The 13470-nt window shown below is 41.5% G+C and overlaps 3 protein-coding genes across 3 annotated transcripts; 2 read left to right on the forward strand and 1 right to left on the reverse strand.

Moving 5' to 3' along the window:
* Nucleotides 1-1093: 1093 nt before the first annotated feature.
* On the reverse strand, nucleotides 1094-2596 carry LOC142992953 (uncharacterized). Its single transcript, XM_076143516.1, has 3 exons — nucleotides 2574-2596; nucleotides 2330-2391; nucleotides 1094-1931 (listed from the first exon to the last, which is right to left on the reverse strand). The coding sequence occupies exons 1-3, from the start codon at nucleotides 2594-2596 to the stop codon at nucleotides 1144-1146; spliced, it is 873 nt and encodes a 290-aa protein (XP_075999631.1). The 3' UTR covers nucleotides 1094-1143.
* Nucleotides 2597-6439: 3843 nt separating this feature from the next.
* Nucleotides 6440-9656, forward strand: LOC142993050 (uncharacterized). The gene is made up of 2 exons (XM_076143657.1): nucleotides 6440-6924; nucleotides 7536-9656. The coding sequence occupies exons 1-2, from the start codon at nucleotides 6744-6746 to the stop codon at nucleotides 8993-8995; spliced, it is 1641 nt and encodes a 546-aa protein (XP_075999772.1). The 5' UTR covers nucleotides 6440-6743; the 3' UTR covers nucleotides 8996-9656.
* A 2227-nt stretch (nucleotides 9657-11883) lies between these two features.
* LOC142992980 (D(5)-like dopamine receptor) lies at nucleotides 11884-13275 on the forward strand. Its single transcript, XM_076143553.1, has one exon. The coding sequence runs from the start codon at nucleotides 11884-11886 to the stop codon at nucleotides 13273-13275; it is 1392 nt and encodes a 463-aa protein (XP_075999668.1).
* Nucleotides 13276-13470: the final 195 nt, after the last annotated feature.

Consider the following 13470-nt stretch of genomic DNA (forward strand, 5'->3'; position numbering starts at 1 on the left):
TACAAATCAAACCAAGAATCAGGTCAATTAGTTAAATTAATACCATGCTAGCTTACATGCTAAACCACCAACAACACCGATGTACAAACATGTAGAAATGTGCGTTCACACAGCTCATGGACAAATTCCACATCTTCATGCGACAATGACAAATTCAAAACTCCACAGTAATTTAAATAACTTACGTTTGAAAATGACAAATCGCTCCGCTCTTACCTGCGTCCGCCATTTTGGAGCCTCCGCCGCATTGCATTGTGGGATTGCCTCACCATGTCACCTTGCTTTGATGACGTCAATCAAAATAAGGCGTCTTTAGTACACAGCTTAATTGCGAAGTGCTACATTTTTATTTACTGTGAATATTTAACAGCCGAAATGTAAACCAAACACCCTGTAATAATTTGCTGTGATTAATATAATAAAGTGTCAATAATCAGACTTGCACATAAACACAAAACCACAGTGGGTTCTTATGCAGGCTTGGTAATATGTAGAACAGATGCCTTTACTAACTCAAGGGGTGTTTCAGATGTGCCACTGTACCTCATCTACTTCTTCTGAAAGTGTCAGTTATGCCTTCGTATAGCCAACAAACCAAGATGGAGCCAGTCAATATGCAGGTTTCAAAACAATGGCAGATATTAAATGAGTATAGGAAACAAATCAAATCTTGACTAAAAGCTAAGCCTTGATGCACATAATGTCTGAACTCATTTAAATGTTAACACTATTCCACATTTTACCATCTGATCATTACCCCAGATTGGTCCACATTGTCACCATACAACAGAAAAGTGTTCTTAATTTGTGTGCAAGAGCCAAAGACAGCAAGTGCACCAATATTGTTTGTGTAATCATTTAAATTAAAAGGCAATTAGTTCAAACAGTTAGTCAGAGTTGTGATTTGTAAGCCTCAGCAGTACAACCCACCTTTGATTGTTAAATATTGTTGCGTTAAATACTGTTGCAACCAATTCCAGACAAATTGAAGTGCTTCTTCATTGTCCAGTCTTAAATACAGCGCGTTAAGACCATTGAAGGCAGATATATTCAGTAAATACTTTAAGCTCATGTCAGAACGTGTTATTTTAATGATGATCTTTAACACTTGTCACATGCACAGGTTGCATCAGGAAGTTCTCATCAAGCCCATCCACCTTTGGTGCCAGACACTGGAGGAGAACTGCGTTTACTTGGTGTGCCAGAGCCAAAGACGGGATGCTGCAGCAACTTTGGGAGGTATCTGCTGTTGGAGAAGACAGCTCTGCTTCTCTGGTAGCCATTTCTGGACTGCGTGATGTAGAGCAGTGGGAGCAGTGGGAGCGGTTCACTCACGTACATCACCTCAGCTGATTCAGCGTTCAGCTCTGCATCGTCAGGGAAACCAGGAGAGGCGTAGGCACCGACTGGAGGCAGCTCGTCCCACGGGCCTCTGAAGGCAGAGTTGAGGGGACTTCCCAAGTCTTCAGGAGCACTAGATTCATAAGTCAAGCCGTTGGTGTGGGCAGGGTACTCAAAACCATCAGTTGTGTCGTCAGGAGCGGCAGCATTGTGAGAAGCAGCATACTTAGAACCAGAACTTGTACCATTCAAGCCCAAGTTTGAGGACTCAACATCTTCAGCAACAAAGCTGGAGTCTGGCGTGTTATCTGGAGTGATGGGCTGCTGAGGCAAGTTAGGGCTGATCCCGATGCTCTGAGGAGAACCTTTTGGGACTTCAGGGGAAACTCTGAAACCTTTCGACCTGTAGCTTGCAGAAGCTTGAATTTCTGATGTTGGCTTCCTGGGTAGCTGACCTTCAGCCACGGCTTCCTGTGGCTGAGATGCCAAGGGAGGATGGAAGCCCTGACTGGACAAGACAGGCTCATTTCCAGGTGAAGGCAGATTTCCAGAAGCAGGCCACAGGTATGATGCATAAGGATAAACATAGTCTGAAAACACAAGCGTTTAAGTTAAAGGCTAAGAGATCCAATAAACTCATTGTACATCTATATCATTATGATAATCAAGCATAATTTGGATGTGATGTCATTTGAACAGTGATGAACATTCCACCACATGAATATTGCACTCAGCTGTATAATCATTACCAACCATAACATGTTAGATGCCAGTTTCCAGTGTCATTTCTGATCTAAAAACATGAAAATCCCTCAATACCTTTTACCAGTAGGTGCCAACTCCAAAACTGAAGTTACTTGTAATGAAATCTCACCATCAGTAAAACTCACTGACGAATACCCCGAATACAGGACATAAGCTGTCAAAACTGTACTGAAAGCTGGAAGGTCCCAACCTGATTTGCAAGGCGAGTATTTGACAAACTTACCATTTTTAGTAACAGGGAGACAAGAACCAGAGCCAAACAGCTGGAGACAAACCAAGGAAATCCTGTAACAAATGTTAGTTTCAGTTATTGCAAAGCTTAACCTGATTTATTCTTACTTTGCAACACATCTCTTTATCTATAATTTGTTAAAGTCCTAGCCTATCAAAAACCAATTACTAACCAACATGCAAATGGAATCAAACTAAAACTTTGACTGAAACACATCCAATCCAAATAATCACACCTGAAAATAAGCCCAGGCTTCATGTTTGCGTTACTTTCAGCTCTGGCAGCCGTTTGTCCTCAGCAGCCTGGAGATCCTCTGTGACTTGCTGTCTTTCAGTTTATCTTTATACCGGCGCTTCAACTGGCCTGCCTCCAAATTAAACTCATTAATCACACCTGCTGTCAATCACCATCTGCTTCACTGAAAAGTTAGCAAAAATAGCACCAAAAAAAACCATTGAATGACTAAACCATTATGTTAAGCAGTTAGATTTTATCAACAACATTTAAATAAACAAGGTACACAATATTAAGAGTCTTAGTTCTTGTTAAAATGGACAAAGCAGAGTGAAGCAGCCATCCGCTGTCATTGTTCTGAGTTAATGAAAATAAAAAAAAACAGCACACATGAGGACAAACTGATGTGACGTTGTATTGTATAATACAGGTTGTTTTGATTTGTATTCAATTTTCATGGCTTTAAAAATAATAATAACCCTTAATCTTCTTAATCTTATACAGTGTTACGTTGTCTTTCTACAAGCAAAGTGGTTTGCTGTTGTTTTTTAAAATTATTTTTATGTGAACTGAATCATGTATGATGTCACGGTTGTTAATGACTGTATTGTGTATGACTGTACAATGTACAATGTATGTACTTAGTACCCCTTATTGTGTGTACTTCATTATCTGCATCTTATCTGACATAATTGACACACACTTCTGAGAATGAACTTGTGAATGATAATGATAATGAAAATATTTTTCTTCTGTATATGTGTATGTATTTCAGAAGTTATTGTTGTGAAAGCAGCTGGATGTGGGCTGTACTGACCTAAGAGAGAATGAAAGGGAATCCTGCATCAACAGATCCCACCAGATCAAAGTGGAGTGTGTTGTTTCACAACAGCTCTCTGCTCAGATCGTTGTAAGGACACTAGAGTGATGTTTCAAGTGCAACAAAACCTGCCTCTATACCTCTATATAACACTTAACACTTAAATTGGCAAAAACATGTACACTCATTAGGATGGAAGCACGAAATGGTGATTAAGGCCATCTTATATCAAATAATGAGTAGGTAGCAGGTCCCAGTGGCTGACACTAGATGGTACTAAAGAGAGACATTTTTACTTTTTTAGTCACTAAACTCCCATCCTGTAGTCGTGCCTGTATTATACACAACAAATAATTTCCCTCACTTTGTGCGGCCTCTGCAGCCACAATAGTCTATCTGCATTCCCTGTTGCATGCTGTATTGTGCTCCAAAAAAACAGAATCTGATGTGGAAAAGAGGCCTTTAAGCACATCTGACTATCTGGTTTTGTCATTCAGGTGAATACAGGAAAGTCTGAATCAATGAAGCAATTGTACATGGTTTTAGATTGGTCTTTATTATTATGTGTTTGTATGCATCTGCTGCTGCATGGAGCTGAGGTCAAATCTCAGGATGAAGGAGGACTGATTCATCTGTGCAACACTGCCTCCAATGGAGTGAGGAGGGGAACAATGGACGCACACTACACACACACACACACAACAGTTCATGTTTTATGGTGACTACTTTGTACATGTGTCTGAGTAAAACAAATATTTATTGTCACCCTGCAATTGTTTGTCTTTCCACCTGTTGTTGCAGTTGTCTCCATTTTTGCTGTTGCTGTTGAATGTTCCATGCACAGGCTGCAATTTGCTCTTTAAAGACAAAAAAAAAACAATACAGAAACTGGACTGTGACACGAGTATTCTTGACTGTAAAGTCATCTTGACTGATTCATTTTTGTGTTTAAGACACTTGTGGTGTCAGTGCCTCTGACTGATGAGCTGCTGATTGAAGTGACATCCTTCATCCTCAGTGTGTGTGTGTATGTGTGTGTATGTGTGTGTGTGTGTGTGTGTGTGTGTGTGTGTGTGCGCGCGCACTTAGACCAGTTGATTGAAACAGAGACTAAAGACATTCCGGTCATTATCATCTATTCATCCCTCACTCCAGCCTCCACTTCTCTAACCCTGTCTCTTTCTGTGTTTCTCCGTCTCACTCTTAGTCTGTCTGCCCATCTGCCTGTCGCTCTCTCCCACTCTCCCTCGCTTTCTCCGTCTCACTTGATTTCTTATTTATTCTCTTTCAGTTTATGCCTTAAGTTGTTAATACATTTATCTGACAACATAAGATAAAAGTATTTATTGCTAATGATAGTTTGGTTTCTAATCAGTTTACTCTGAAAAAAGATCACCAAATCACTACTTAGTTTTCAGTTTCTAATCGTTGTTCTAGTGCGGGAATTCGGGATTCATTTTGCATTGAATATACTTTCTTAATTATATTAAGGCTAGATGATTCGTTCAGACAGGGCGTACTGTTGGTCTCCTGCTGGGTGTGACCAGACTCCTATCTGTCCTGAGTGTACCTGAGATGTAGAGATGAGAATGTAATGTAATGTATGTCAAAAGGGACCTAGGACAGACAACACGGCACCAGGTGACACTCCCTTCAAGCCTGGTCAGGCTCTCAAATGGTGGAGCGTTAACAGCCCATTGATACTTGGATTGAGAATCAGATAACCCTCCCCAACATCTGATCATAGACAGGTTTTGCTAAACCTCCAATTACGATGTGCTATCAGCCCCTTTTATCCATTGAAACAAAACCACAGACTGCCAAGCCAAAACCTAAGTTGTGAATTTAAACCTTATGTTTACCCTAATATCATTTATGTAATTATTTATTATTGATATATATATATATATTCACCGTACAACACAAACACACTGACTAGAAATCTAAAGTTTATAATTTAGCGTTCTAAGGCACAGCAGACGCAAGAGATGACTCCATTATAAAAGAACAGGAAGATCAACCATTACTATGTTGAAAGATTAGCTTGTTCTGAGACAATTGGGCATGATGTCTTCAACCAAAATGAATGTCTGCATAGAAGCACCACTTCACTGTCCACTGTGAATAGATGTCCACTCAAGCAATCAGCAGTGCTATCAGTGTGGCCTTAACCACGAGGGCTGGTAAGATGAAGACAGGATGATCCGTGTCACATCACAAATTTATTCTTTCAGTCTCATGTTTCATCATTCAAGAGCTAAATGATTTGACTCATCAGAGCTGGATGGAGGTTCATATGCATCTGATGTGTATAGATTTATTTAAAAAAAAATCAAACATGGATATGACCGGGTGGCACAGTGACTCACAGCAAGAAGGTCCTGGGTTCAATCCCCAGCCAGACCGGGTCCTTTCTGTGTTGAGCTTGATGCATGATCTACAGTTTTCATATAAACAGGGATCCCCCGCAAACCTGGAAGGATAAGCGGGTGGATGAATATGACTAAGATATGGTGGCAGGTCAAACTTGACCAAGACGATAAGATTCTAATACGGAATGATACAAACCTAAATTATTTGTATAGCCCAACATCACGTAAATTGTCTCGAGGGGCTTTACGGGGCTATACATCAAGGAATAGCAAATCTTTGGCCAAAAAAAAGGATGGAAGGAGGGAAACAAAGGCACGTTTTACTTTTCAATACAACCAACACTGATATACATGTGAAATACAGGAACAGGCAGGAGGGACAATGTGGTGATAAGTTGGCTAAAACTGGGTTACCGTCACTGTGCACTGAATCATGGGCTGGCACTAATACTACAGTGTTTTTATTTACTAGTGTGTTTTTACTGTTACCCTATCTATCTATCTATCTATCTATCTATCTATCTATCTATCTATCTATCTATCTATCTATCAAACGGAGCTGTAATTCAAAAGCGTTTAATGGCAATATACAAATGACCTAAGGGGGGCAGCAGTACGTCTGCTGCGTCTAGTCTGTCGCAAATATTAGCAGAAGAAGAACTTCAACTTGATCCAGTGGCCATTCGTTGGCCCGTGTTTACTCATGTCGTAATGTCTACAGTCTGTGTGAATAGTAGGTACTGTTTTATACTTTTCAGCGTCTCATCTATCTATCAACACCTAGGCTTGGTTAACTTCACGCTAAACTCGCAATGTCAACTTTTTAAAAGAGACTGATCATCACAGAGCGAGACTCATCCTCCCTGGTATCCTTTTAAAACTTAGTTTACGTCTACTGAGTCTGAAGGTAGTTTCACGTTGGTCGCTTGGAAAACAACACAGGCAGCAAAACGAGAAACGTTTCCGCCCTTTTGTGAAAATGTCCGGAGTCCAAATGCCGAGATCGCCGGCGAGGCAGCAATTGAGTGCGGCTGTCGAAGAGCTACAACAAGAGATAGGAGCTTTAAAGGAAGAATTGTCCCAGGCACAGCAGGAAAACGACGGACTACGAAAACGACTGTTCGACGCTCTCAACCCGGAAGTTCAGTTACACAGAATAGGTTTGTCGACTATTTGCTATTGTATGATAAGGTCGAATTCTTTCAGAAATAAATACACTGTCATGTATCTTTTAATCATCTTCTAAAACATACAACGGGATGTATGGTAAGTAAATTTGTCTTAGACTAATATATGCTCAAAAAACAACATGAACATAAATCATTTTGTTTTATTGTTTTACTTTAAAGGTTTGCATTGGCAACATATTTCGGAAACCAGAAATATTCACATAACATGTTGAATGCTGAAGGATTTAACTATTCAAATATTTTGTATTTTACTTTTACTGTTTTTGTAATGATGAAAATATTTTTATGTATTGGTTGCTTCATTTAATTATATATGAGACACCACTTGAAAAGAAAATATCACATTTTTAAATGGCTGTTTTTATTATCAGGTAAGAAACCCAAACACCTTTGTTACCATCTAATGTTAAAATTAAGTGTACAGTGTACACACAATTTTAACACTGTACACAATATCAAACCAACACTATGACCCGATAACCTTAGTATAGTAAACCATGACCTTTCTCAACTATTGTACCCCTACAAGCTACAGCAAATATAACCTTATATGTTTACCACTGTATATTTGTCTGTTTCAGCATTGACTTTAGACGCCCAGCAGGTGTTTGTGCAGCAACAGGGGAACCCCAGTTTGGACCAGAGGGAGCCAGAACAATCTCATATTAAAGAGGAACATGAGCCACTAAGGATAAGTCAGCAGGGCGAACGGTTTCATGATCTGAAGGACTGTGTGAAGAGTGAAGATGCTGAAGTGAAAGTTCAGTCTTCAAATCTTCATCAAAGTCGAATTCATGAGAACACCGAGGCTGAGCCTCCATCCAACATCTCAACCCTGAACAGAGACCTGAAAATCCACACAGAAGAGAGGCCATTCAGTTGCTCCGTTTGTGATATAAACTTTACTGGAAATAGTTCCCTGAAGCGCCACATGATAATCCACACAGGAGAGAAGCCATTTAGTTGTTTAGTGTGTGGAAAAAACTTCACGCAAAATGGACATTTGAAGCGTCACATGAGGATCCACAAAGAGAAGCCATTTAGTTGCTCAGTGTGTGGAAAAAAGTTTAAGTTAAATGAACTTTTGAAGGATCACATGAGAATCCACACAGAAGAGAAGCCAGTTAGTTGCTCAGTGTGTGGAAAAAAATTCCTTCATAATGGAAACTTGAAAGTCCACATGACAGTCCACACAAGAGAGAAGCCATATAGCTGCTTAGATTGTGGCAAAAACTTCAGTCATAGTGGATACTTGAAGGTCCACATGAGAATCCACACAGGAGAGAAGCCATATAGCTGCTCAGTTTGTGGAGAAAAATTCATTAATAGTGGAAACTTGAAAGTCCACATGAGAGTCCACACAGGAGAGAAGCCGTACAGCTGCTTAGATTGCGGCAAAAGCTTCAGTCAATGTTCAAACTTGAAGACCCACATAAGAATCCACACAGGAGAGAAGCCATGTACCTGCTCAGTTTGTGGAGAAAACTTTATGTCAAATGGACATTTGAAGATCCACATGAGAATCCACACAGGAGAGAAGCCATATAGATGCTCAGTTTGTGGCAAAAACTTCAGGCAAAGTGGATCCGTGAAGGTCCACATGAGAATCCACACAGGAGAGGAGCCATGTAGCTGCTCAGTTTGTGGAGAAAACTTTATGTCAAATGGACATTTGAAGGTCCACAGGAGAAGCCACACAGAAGAGAAGCCACAAAGATGCTCAGTTTGTGGCAAAAACTTCAAGCAAAGTGGCTCCTTGAAGGTCCACATGAGAATCCACAATGGAGAGAAGCCATATAGCTGCTCAGTTTGTGGAGAAAACTTTGAGTCAAAGGGATGTTTGAAGGTCCACATGAGAATCCACCCAGGAGCGAAGCCATTTAGTTGCTCAGTTTGTGGTAAAAGCTTCGCTCAAAATCGAACCCTGAAGCTCCACAGTAGAATCCACACAGGATCAGATAGTTTTACAAGACAAACCTTAAACCGAACAAGAAGCTGCAAACTGGTATTGCATAGAGCAACAAAGAAAGATAACTTTTGATGTCATTGTGTCCCTAGTAGTTGAACAAATTTGTAAAATATGATCTTCAGCAAGTTCAGTGATAAAATGAATTGACAAGTCATATTTCTTGAAAGATGTTGAAAAAAAGAGAGTATTGTGGAATGTTTTGTGTTATAGTGGTTAAAGAATGTACGTGTAAAAACTTCACTGTCACCCAAAAAATGGCTATAGTATAAAATACCACCATTTGCCACAAGGAGAAACTACTCAATCGTCATGTCATGTCCCATCTCTCTGGTGGAGTTGTTGACGCAGGACTGGTGAGCAACAGGAAGAGGAGGGCGTCCTTGGAATCTTCTCTGCAATTCAGTCTCATTTCATTGGACCAAACATCAAAGGTTGAACTTGGAGACCTTCAACTGCGGCATTAGGTTTGATCTGAACTATTTTCTGCCCTTAGAACGAGACACAAACTAGTCTGTCTCTGCGATCCAAACTGCTGGATCCCTCTGGAACACTTTCACACCTGAAGACTTTCATACACACAGTGATAATATACCTCTTTGCTTTGTGTTTCTTCCTGTTTTTCTCTGTGATTGTCTCTATGCTTCTGAAGTTCCAAACCACATTGTGCATTACTGGATGAAAGCATGTGACAAATGGATTAAAGTGTTGTTTTCATCTTCAGCATGCGTGTTTTTATGCCACTGATGATGATGATGATGGGATTTGCTTTCCAGTCTCTATGTCTGTATGTATTTTAGAAGTCATTGTTGTGAAAGCAGCTGTATGAGGCTGTAGTGACCTGAGAGAGAATGAAAGGGGATCCTGCAACACCAGACCTTCCTTTTCCCGCTACATCAAAGTGGAATATGTGGTTTAAAAACAGCTCTCTGGGTCGCTCCATGACCTACGACCTCACAGACATTATACTGGAGTGATGCTTCAAGTGCAGCAAAACCTTCCTCCCTCTCTGCTTCTCAAATCAGAGATAGATCCAGTATATTATTAGAATAAGACAAATGTTATCGAGACTTGTTCAGCCTCGGTGGTGGTATGAACCATGCCCCTCAAGTTCAACCATTGCAAAAAAATCCCCATCACAAGATAGACAATGAGACCACTGAGTTATAACCATATACAATTTTCTCTGCCCGCCAGCTGTGGACCACCAACATGGCCGATATTCCTTTGCGGTTACCATAGTAACTGCTGAGGCCACTTCAGATAAACACAGACAGGGAGATTGGAATAATTGAAACCCTGCAAGCACTTTTATTACTCTACAGCAAAAAAGAACAGATACAAATAAAAATAGACAGTTTGATGATGCAAGTTCTTATATTTTTTGACTGAGCTCGTGAAAAAAATACAAATAGATAATAATAAATGTCCAGATTTTCACAAAACATTTGTACAACAGTAAAATAGTGGGATTCAACAAAATTGATAGGTTTTTTTTTTTTTTTTTATTCCTATGGCTCTGAAAATATTATTTAAAAAATATCTAAATTCTAGACTGTTTTCATTCAAATAAACAAATATTAATGAAAATGTAAAAGTAATACAATATCTAAAACAAAAGTGAGTAAATAAATACATTAACAACAACCAAGTTCAATTAAATGTAATAATGACCATATTTCTCAAAAACAACGCACATGAAAGCCCAGATCAATGAAACCCAAAATTACTAAAATGACTCCAGACTCCAGAGGGTTCATACAAAAATATCTATTAATGTATAAAATCAATAAAACATATCAAACCTGGCTTCTTGTTCAGTTCAAATAATTTGATCTGTGATTTCAGAGGATGAACAGGCTTAGCAATTAATCCTTGAAGCTAAAGATGTAATTATCAGTAATTATCCTGCTCCTCTCTTTATCATATCAAAGGCAGAATCACACACACACACACACACACACACACACACACACACACACACACACACACACACACACACACACACACACACACACACACACTACATTCAAATGAGATGACTTGTTTATTCTACTGTAGAAACAAACAAACCATTGACAGTTCAGGTACCAAATAACAAAAACATCTCACCTAAAATCTAATAAGAGATTATTAGATTCAACGTTGTCTAGCAATACATTAACTTAAACCCTGTTGAATCTGCAAATACTTGAATGTGAATGGAAGGATTCAAGAATGCGATTGAATACCCTCATTTATTGATTTTCAAGACACTTCCCCTGACTTTTTATCATTTTCCCCTCAAAATTTGTTCCTTCCTTATTCCAAATGAATACCTTTCTACAATCAATGATTTATTTGAAATTATTTGGAGGATTTAAGATATTAATACAGGACATGATTTATTTAACTTATTATAACTTATTTCATGAACGTTAATCTGCTGTTATACAGATAAACAGTAGAACTAACAGCAGGTTGAAGGATCACGTTGGTTACGCAACAGTTCAGCAGCAGCCCTCATACCCGCCTGTTTGCCTGTTTTGCCTATAGTGAAAGTCACCTCTTCCCAGATTTGAAGAAGCCATAAGACATTTCTACTCCCCCATCATATGGCACATGGATCGCTGGTGATATGACATAACACAGGAGAAGACATGTGAAGGTCTAGATATCAGGTTCAGTGACGCTGATTATCTGAATATGTCAGACTGAACGGGGTAATTATGGTTATTATTGGCGCGCAGAGGGTTGTCTGTGTGTCTCAGCCACTAAGAGGAGGGACACTGGAGAGTCAAACAGCGGAGACACTCTGATCCCAGCGTGGATCATTTCACTTTGCCGGATCTGCTTTCTGAACCACACAAGGGTTTCTAATTAGGAGGAAGAAACCGGATTGGAAGGGTTCGAGAAAGAAGTGAGAGAAGTGCGCCTCAACATCTGACAAGAGACATGGCACCGAGAGAGTGACGCTGGTATCAATGGAGACTTTATACAATAATAGTGAAAACCACATCTGGGACCACCAGGACGAGCATCAGGTGGTCACGGCCGGAGGGGAGGACAGCACCGAGCAGCCTGCAGGTCTGAGCCTCCGCGCCCTGACCGGCTGCGTCCTGTGCGCCCTCATCGTCTCCACGCTGCTGGGGAACACGCTGGTGTGCGCCGCGGTGATCAAATTCCGCCACCTTCGCTCCAAGGTCACCAACTCTTTCGTCATCTCTCTGGCCGTGTCCGACCTGTTCGTGGCAGTGCTGGTGATGCCGTGGCGCGCCGTGTCCGAGGTGGCCGGCGCTTGGCTCTTCGGCCGCTTCTGCGACACCTGGGTGGCCTTCGACATCATGTGCTCCACCGCATCTATCCTCAACCTGTGCATCATCAGCATGGACCGCTACTGGGCCATCTCCAGTCCCTTCAAGTACGAGCGCAAAATGACGCGCAGGTTCGCTTTACTGATGATCGGCGTGGCGTGGACTCTCTCCATCCTCATCTCCTTCATCCCCGTCCAGCTCAATTGGCACCGGGCGGACGGAGACAACTCCACGGCGGACAACCCGGACGACTGCAACGCCAGCCTGAATCGGACTTACGCCATCGCCTCCTCGCTCATAAGCTTTTACATCCCGGTGGTCATCATGGTGGGGACGTACACGCGCATTTTCCGGATCGCGCAAACCCAAATCAGACGCATTTCGTCCTTGGAGAGGGCGGCGGGCAACCGTGCGCAAAACCATCGCCACCGTGCGTCAACGCAAGACGAAAGCTCGCTGAAAACGTCTTTTAAGAAAGAGACAAAAGTTTTGAAGACTCTGTCTATCATCATGGGGGTGTTTGTCTTCTGCTGGCTGCCGTTCTTCGTCCTCAATTGCGTGGTGCCTTTCTGCGAGCTGGTTAAACTCGGAGAGCCGCCGTGCGTCAGCGACACCACCTTCAACATCTTCGTGTGGTTCGGCTGGGCAAACTCCTCTCTGAACCCCGTCATCTACGCTTTCAACGCGGATTTCAGGAAGGCTTTCTCCACCATCTTGGGTTGTAACAAGTACTGCACTACCTCCGCGGTGGAGGCGGTGGATTTCAGTAACGAGCTGGTGTCTTATCACCACGACACCACGCTGCAGAAGGAGGCGTGCGGCACGGTGCCGGGTCCCGGGGCGCAGAGGCTGCCCTGCATGCCGCCGCACGCCGCTGAGGGTCTGGATCTGGACCCGCACTTTGATAAGGTTTCTGTCATCTCAGAGAACGCGAGGAACCTGCTGCTGCCCGCCATCCTGCAATACGAGTGCGAGGCAGAGATTTCTTTAGACATGATGCCGTTTAACTCTCCCGGGAACACACAGGGCTACGTGATCCCGGGTCAAGTCCAAGACCCGTGACCCTGAACACAACACTTCAATCAAAATCACATATTGGACTTAAGTGAGCAGTTTTGTGGTACTAGTACTTTTAGTATTTCGACTTTGGAGACATTCTTGAAATTCTTTATCAATAATAATAATAAAAAAGCCTTGATTACACATTTCAGAGTGAATGTCGTATTCGATACTGCAGATTATTCTCGGAATAGATAA

The sequence above is a fragment of the Genypterus blacodes genome, unplaced genomic scaffold (genome assembly GCF_046128005.1).
Source record: "Genypterus blacodes isolate CSIRO-AG114 ecotype Tasmania unplaced genomic scaffold, CSIRO-AGI_Gbla_v1 ptg000026l_1, whole genome shotgun sequence".
Taxonomy (NCBI): Eukaryota; Metazoa; Chordata; class Actinopteri; order Ophidiiformes; family Ophidiidae; genus Genypterus; species Genypterus blacodes.

Coding starts and splice junctions, on each gene's coding strand:
- LOC142992953 (XM_076143516.1), bottom strand. CDS start 2,596: ATGAAGCCTGGGCTTATTTTCAG. Junction 2,392..2,573: donor AAGCCTGGGCTTATTTTCAG/GTGTGATTATTT, acceptor CATTTGTTACAG/GATTTCCTTGGTTTGTCTCC. Junction 1,932..2,329: donor TCTCCCTGTTACTAAAAATG/GTAAGTTTGTCA, acceptor TTGTGTTTTCAG/ACTATGTTTATCCTTATGCA.
- LOC142993050 (XM_076143657.1), top strand. CDS start 6,744: ATGTCCGGAGTCCAAATGCCGAGATCGCCGGCGAGGCAGCAATTGAGT. Junction 6,925..7,535: donor AGTTCAGTTACACAGAATAG/GTTTGTCGACTA, acceptor TGTCTGTTTCAG/CATTGACTTTAGACGCCCAG.
- LOC142992980 (XM_076143553.1), top strand. CDS start 11,884: ATGGAGACTTTATACAATAATAGTGAAAACCACATCTGGGACCACCAG.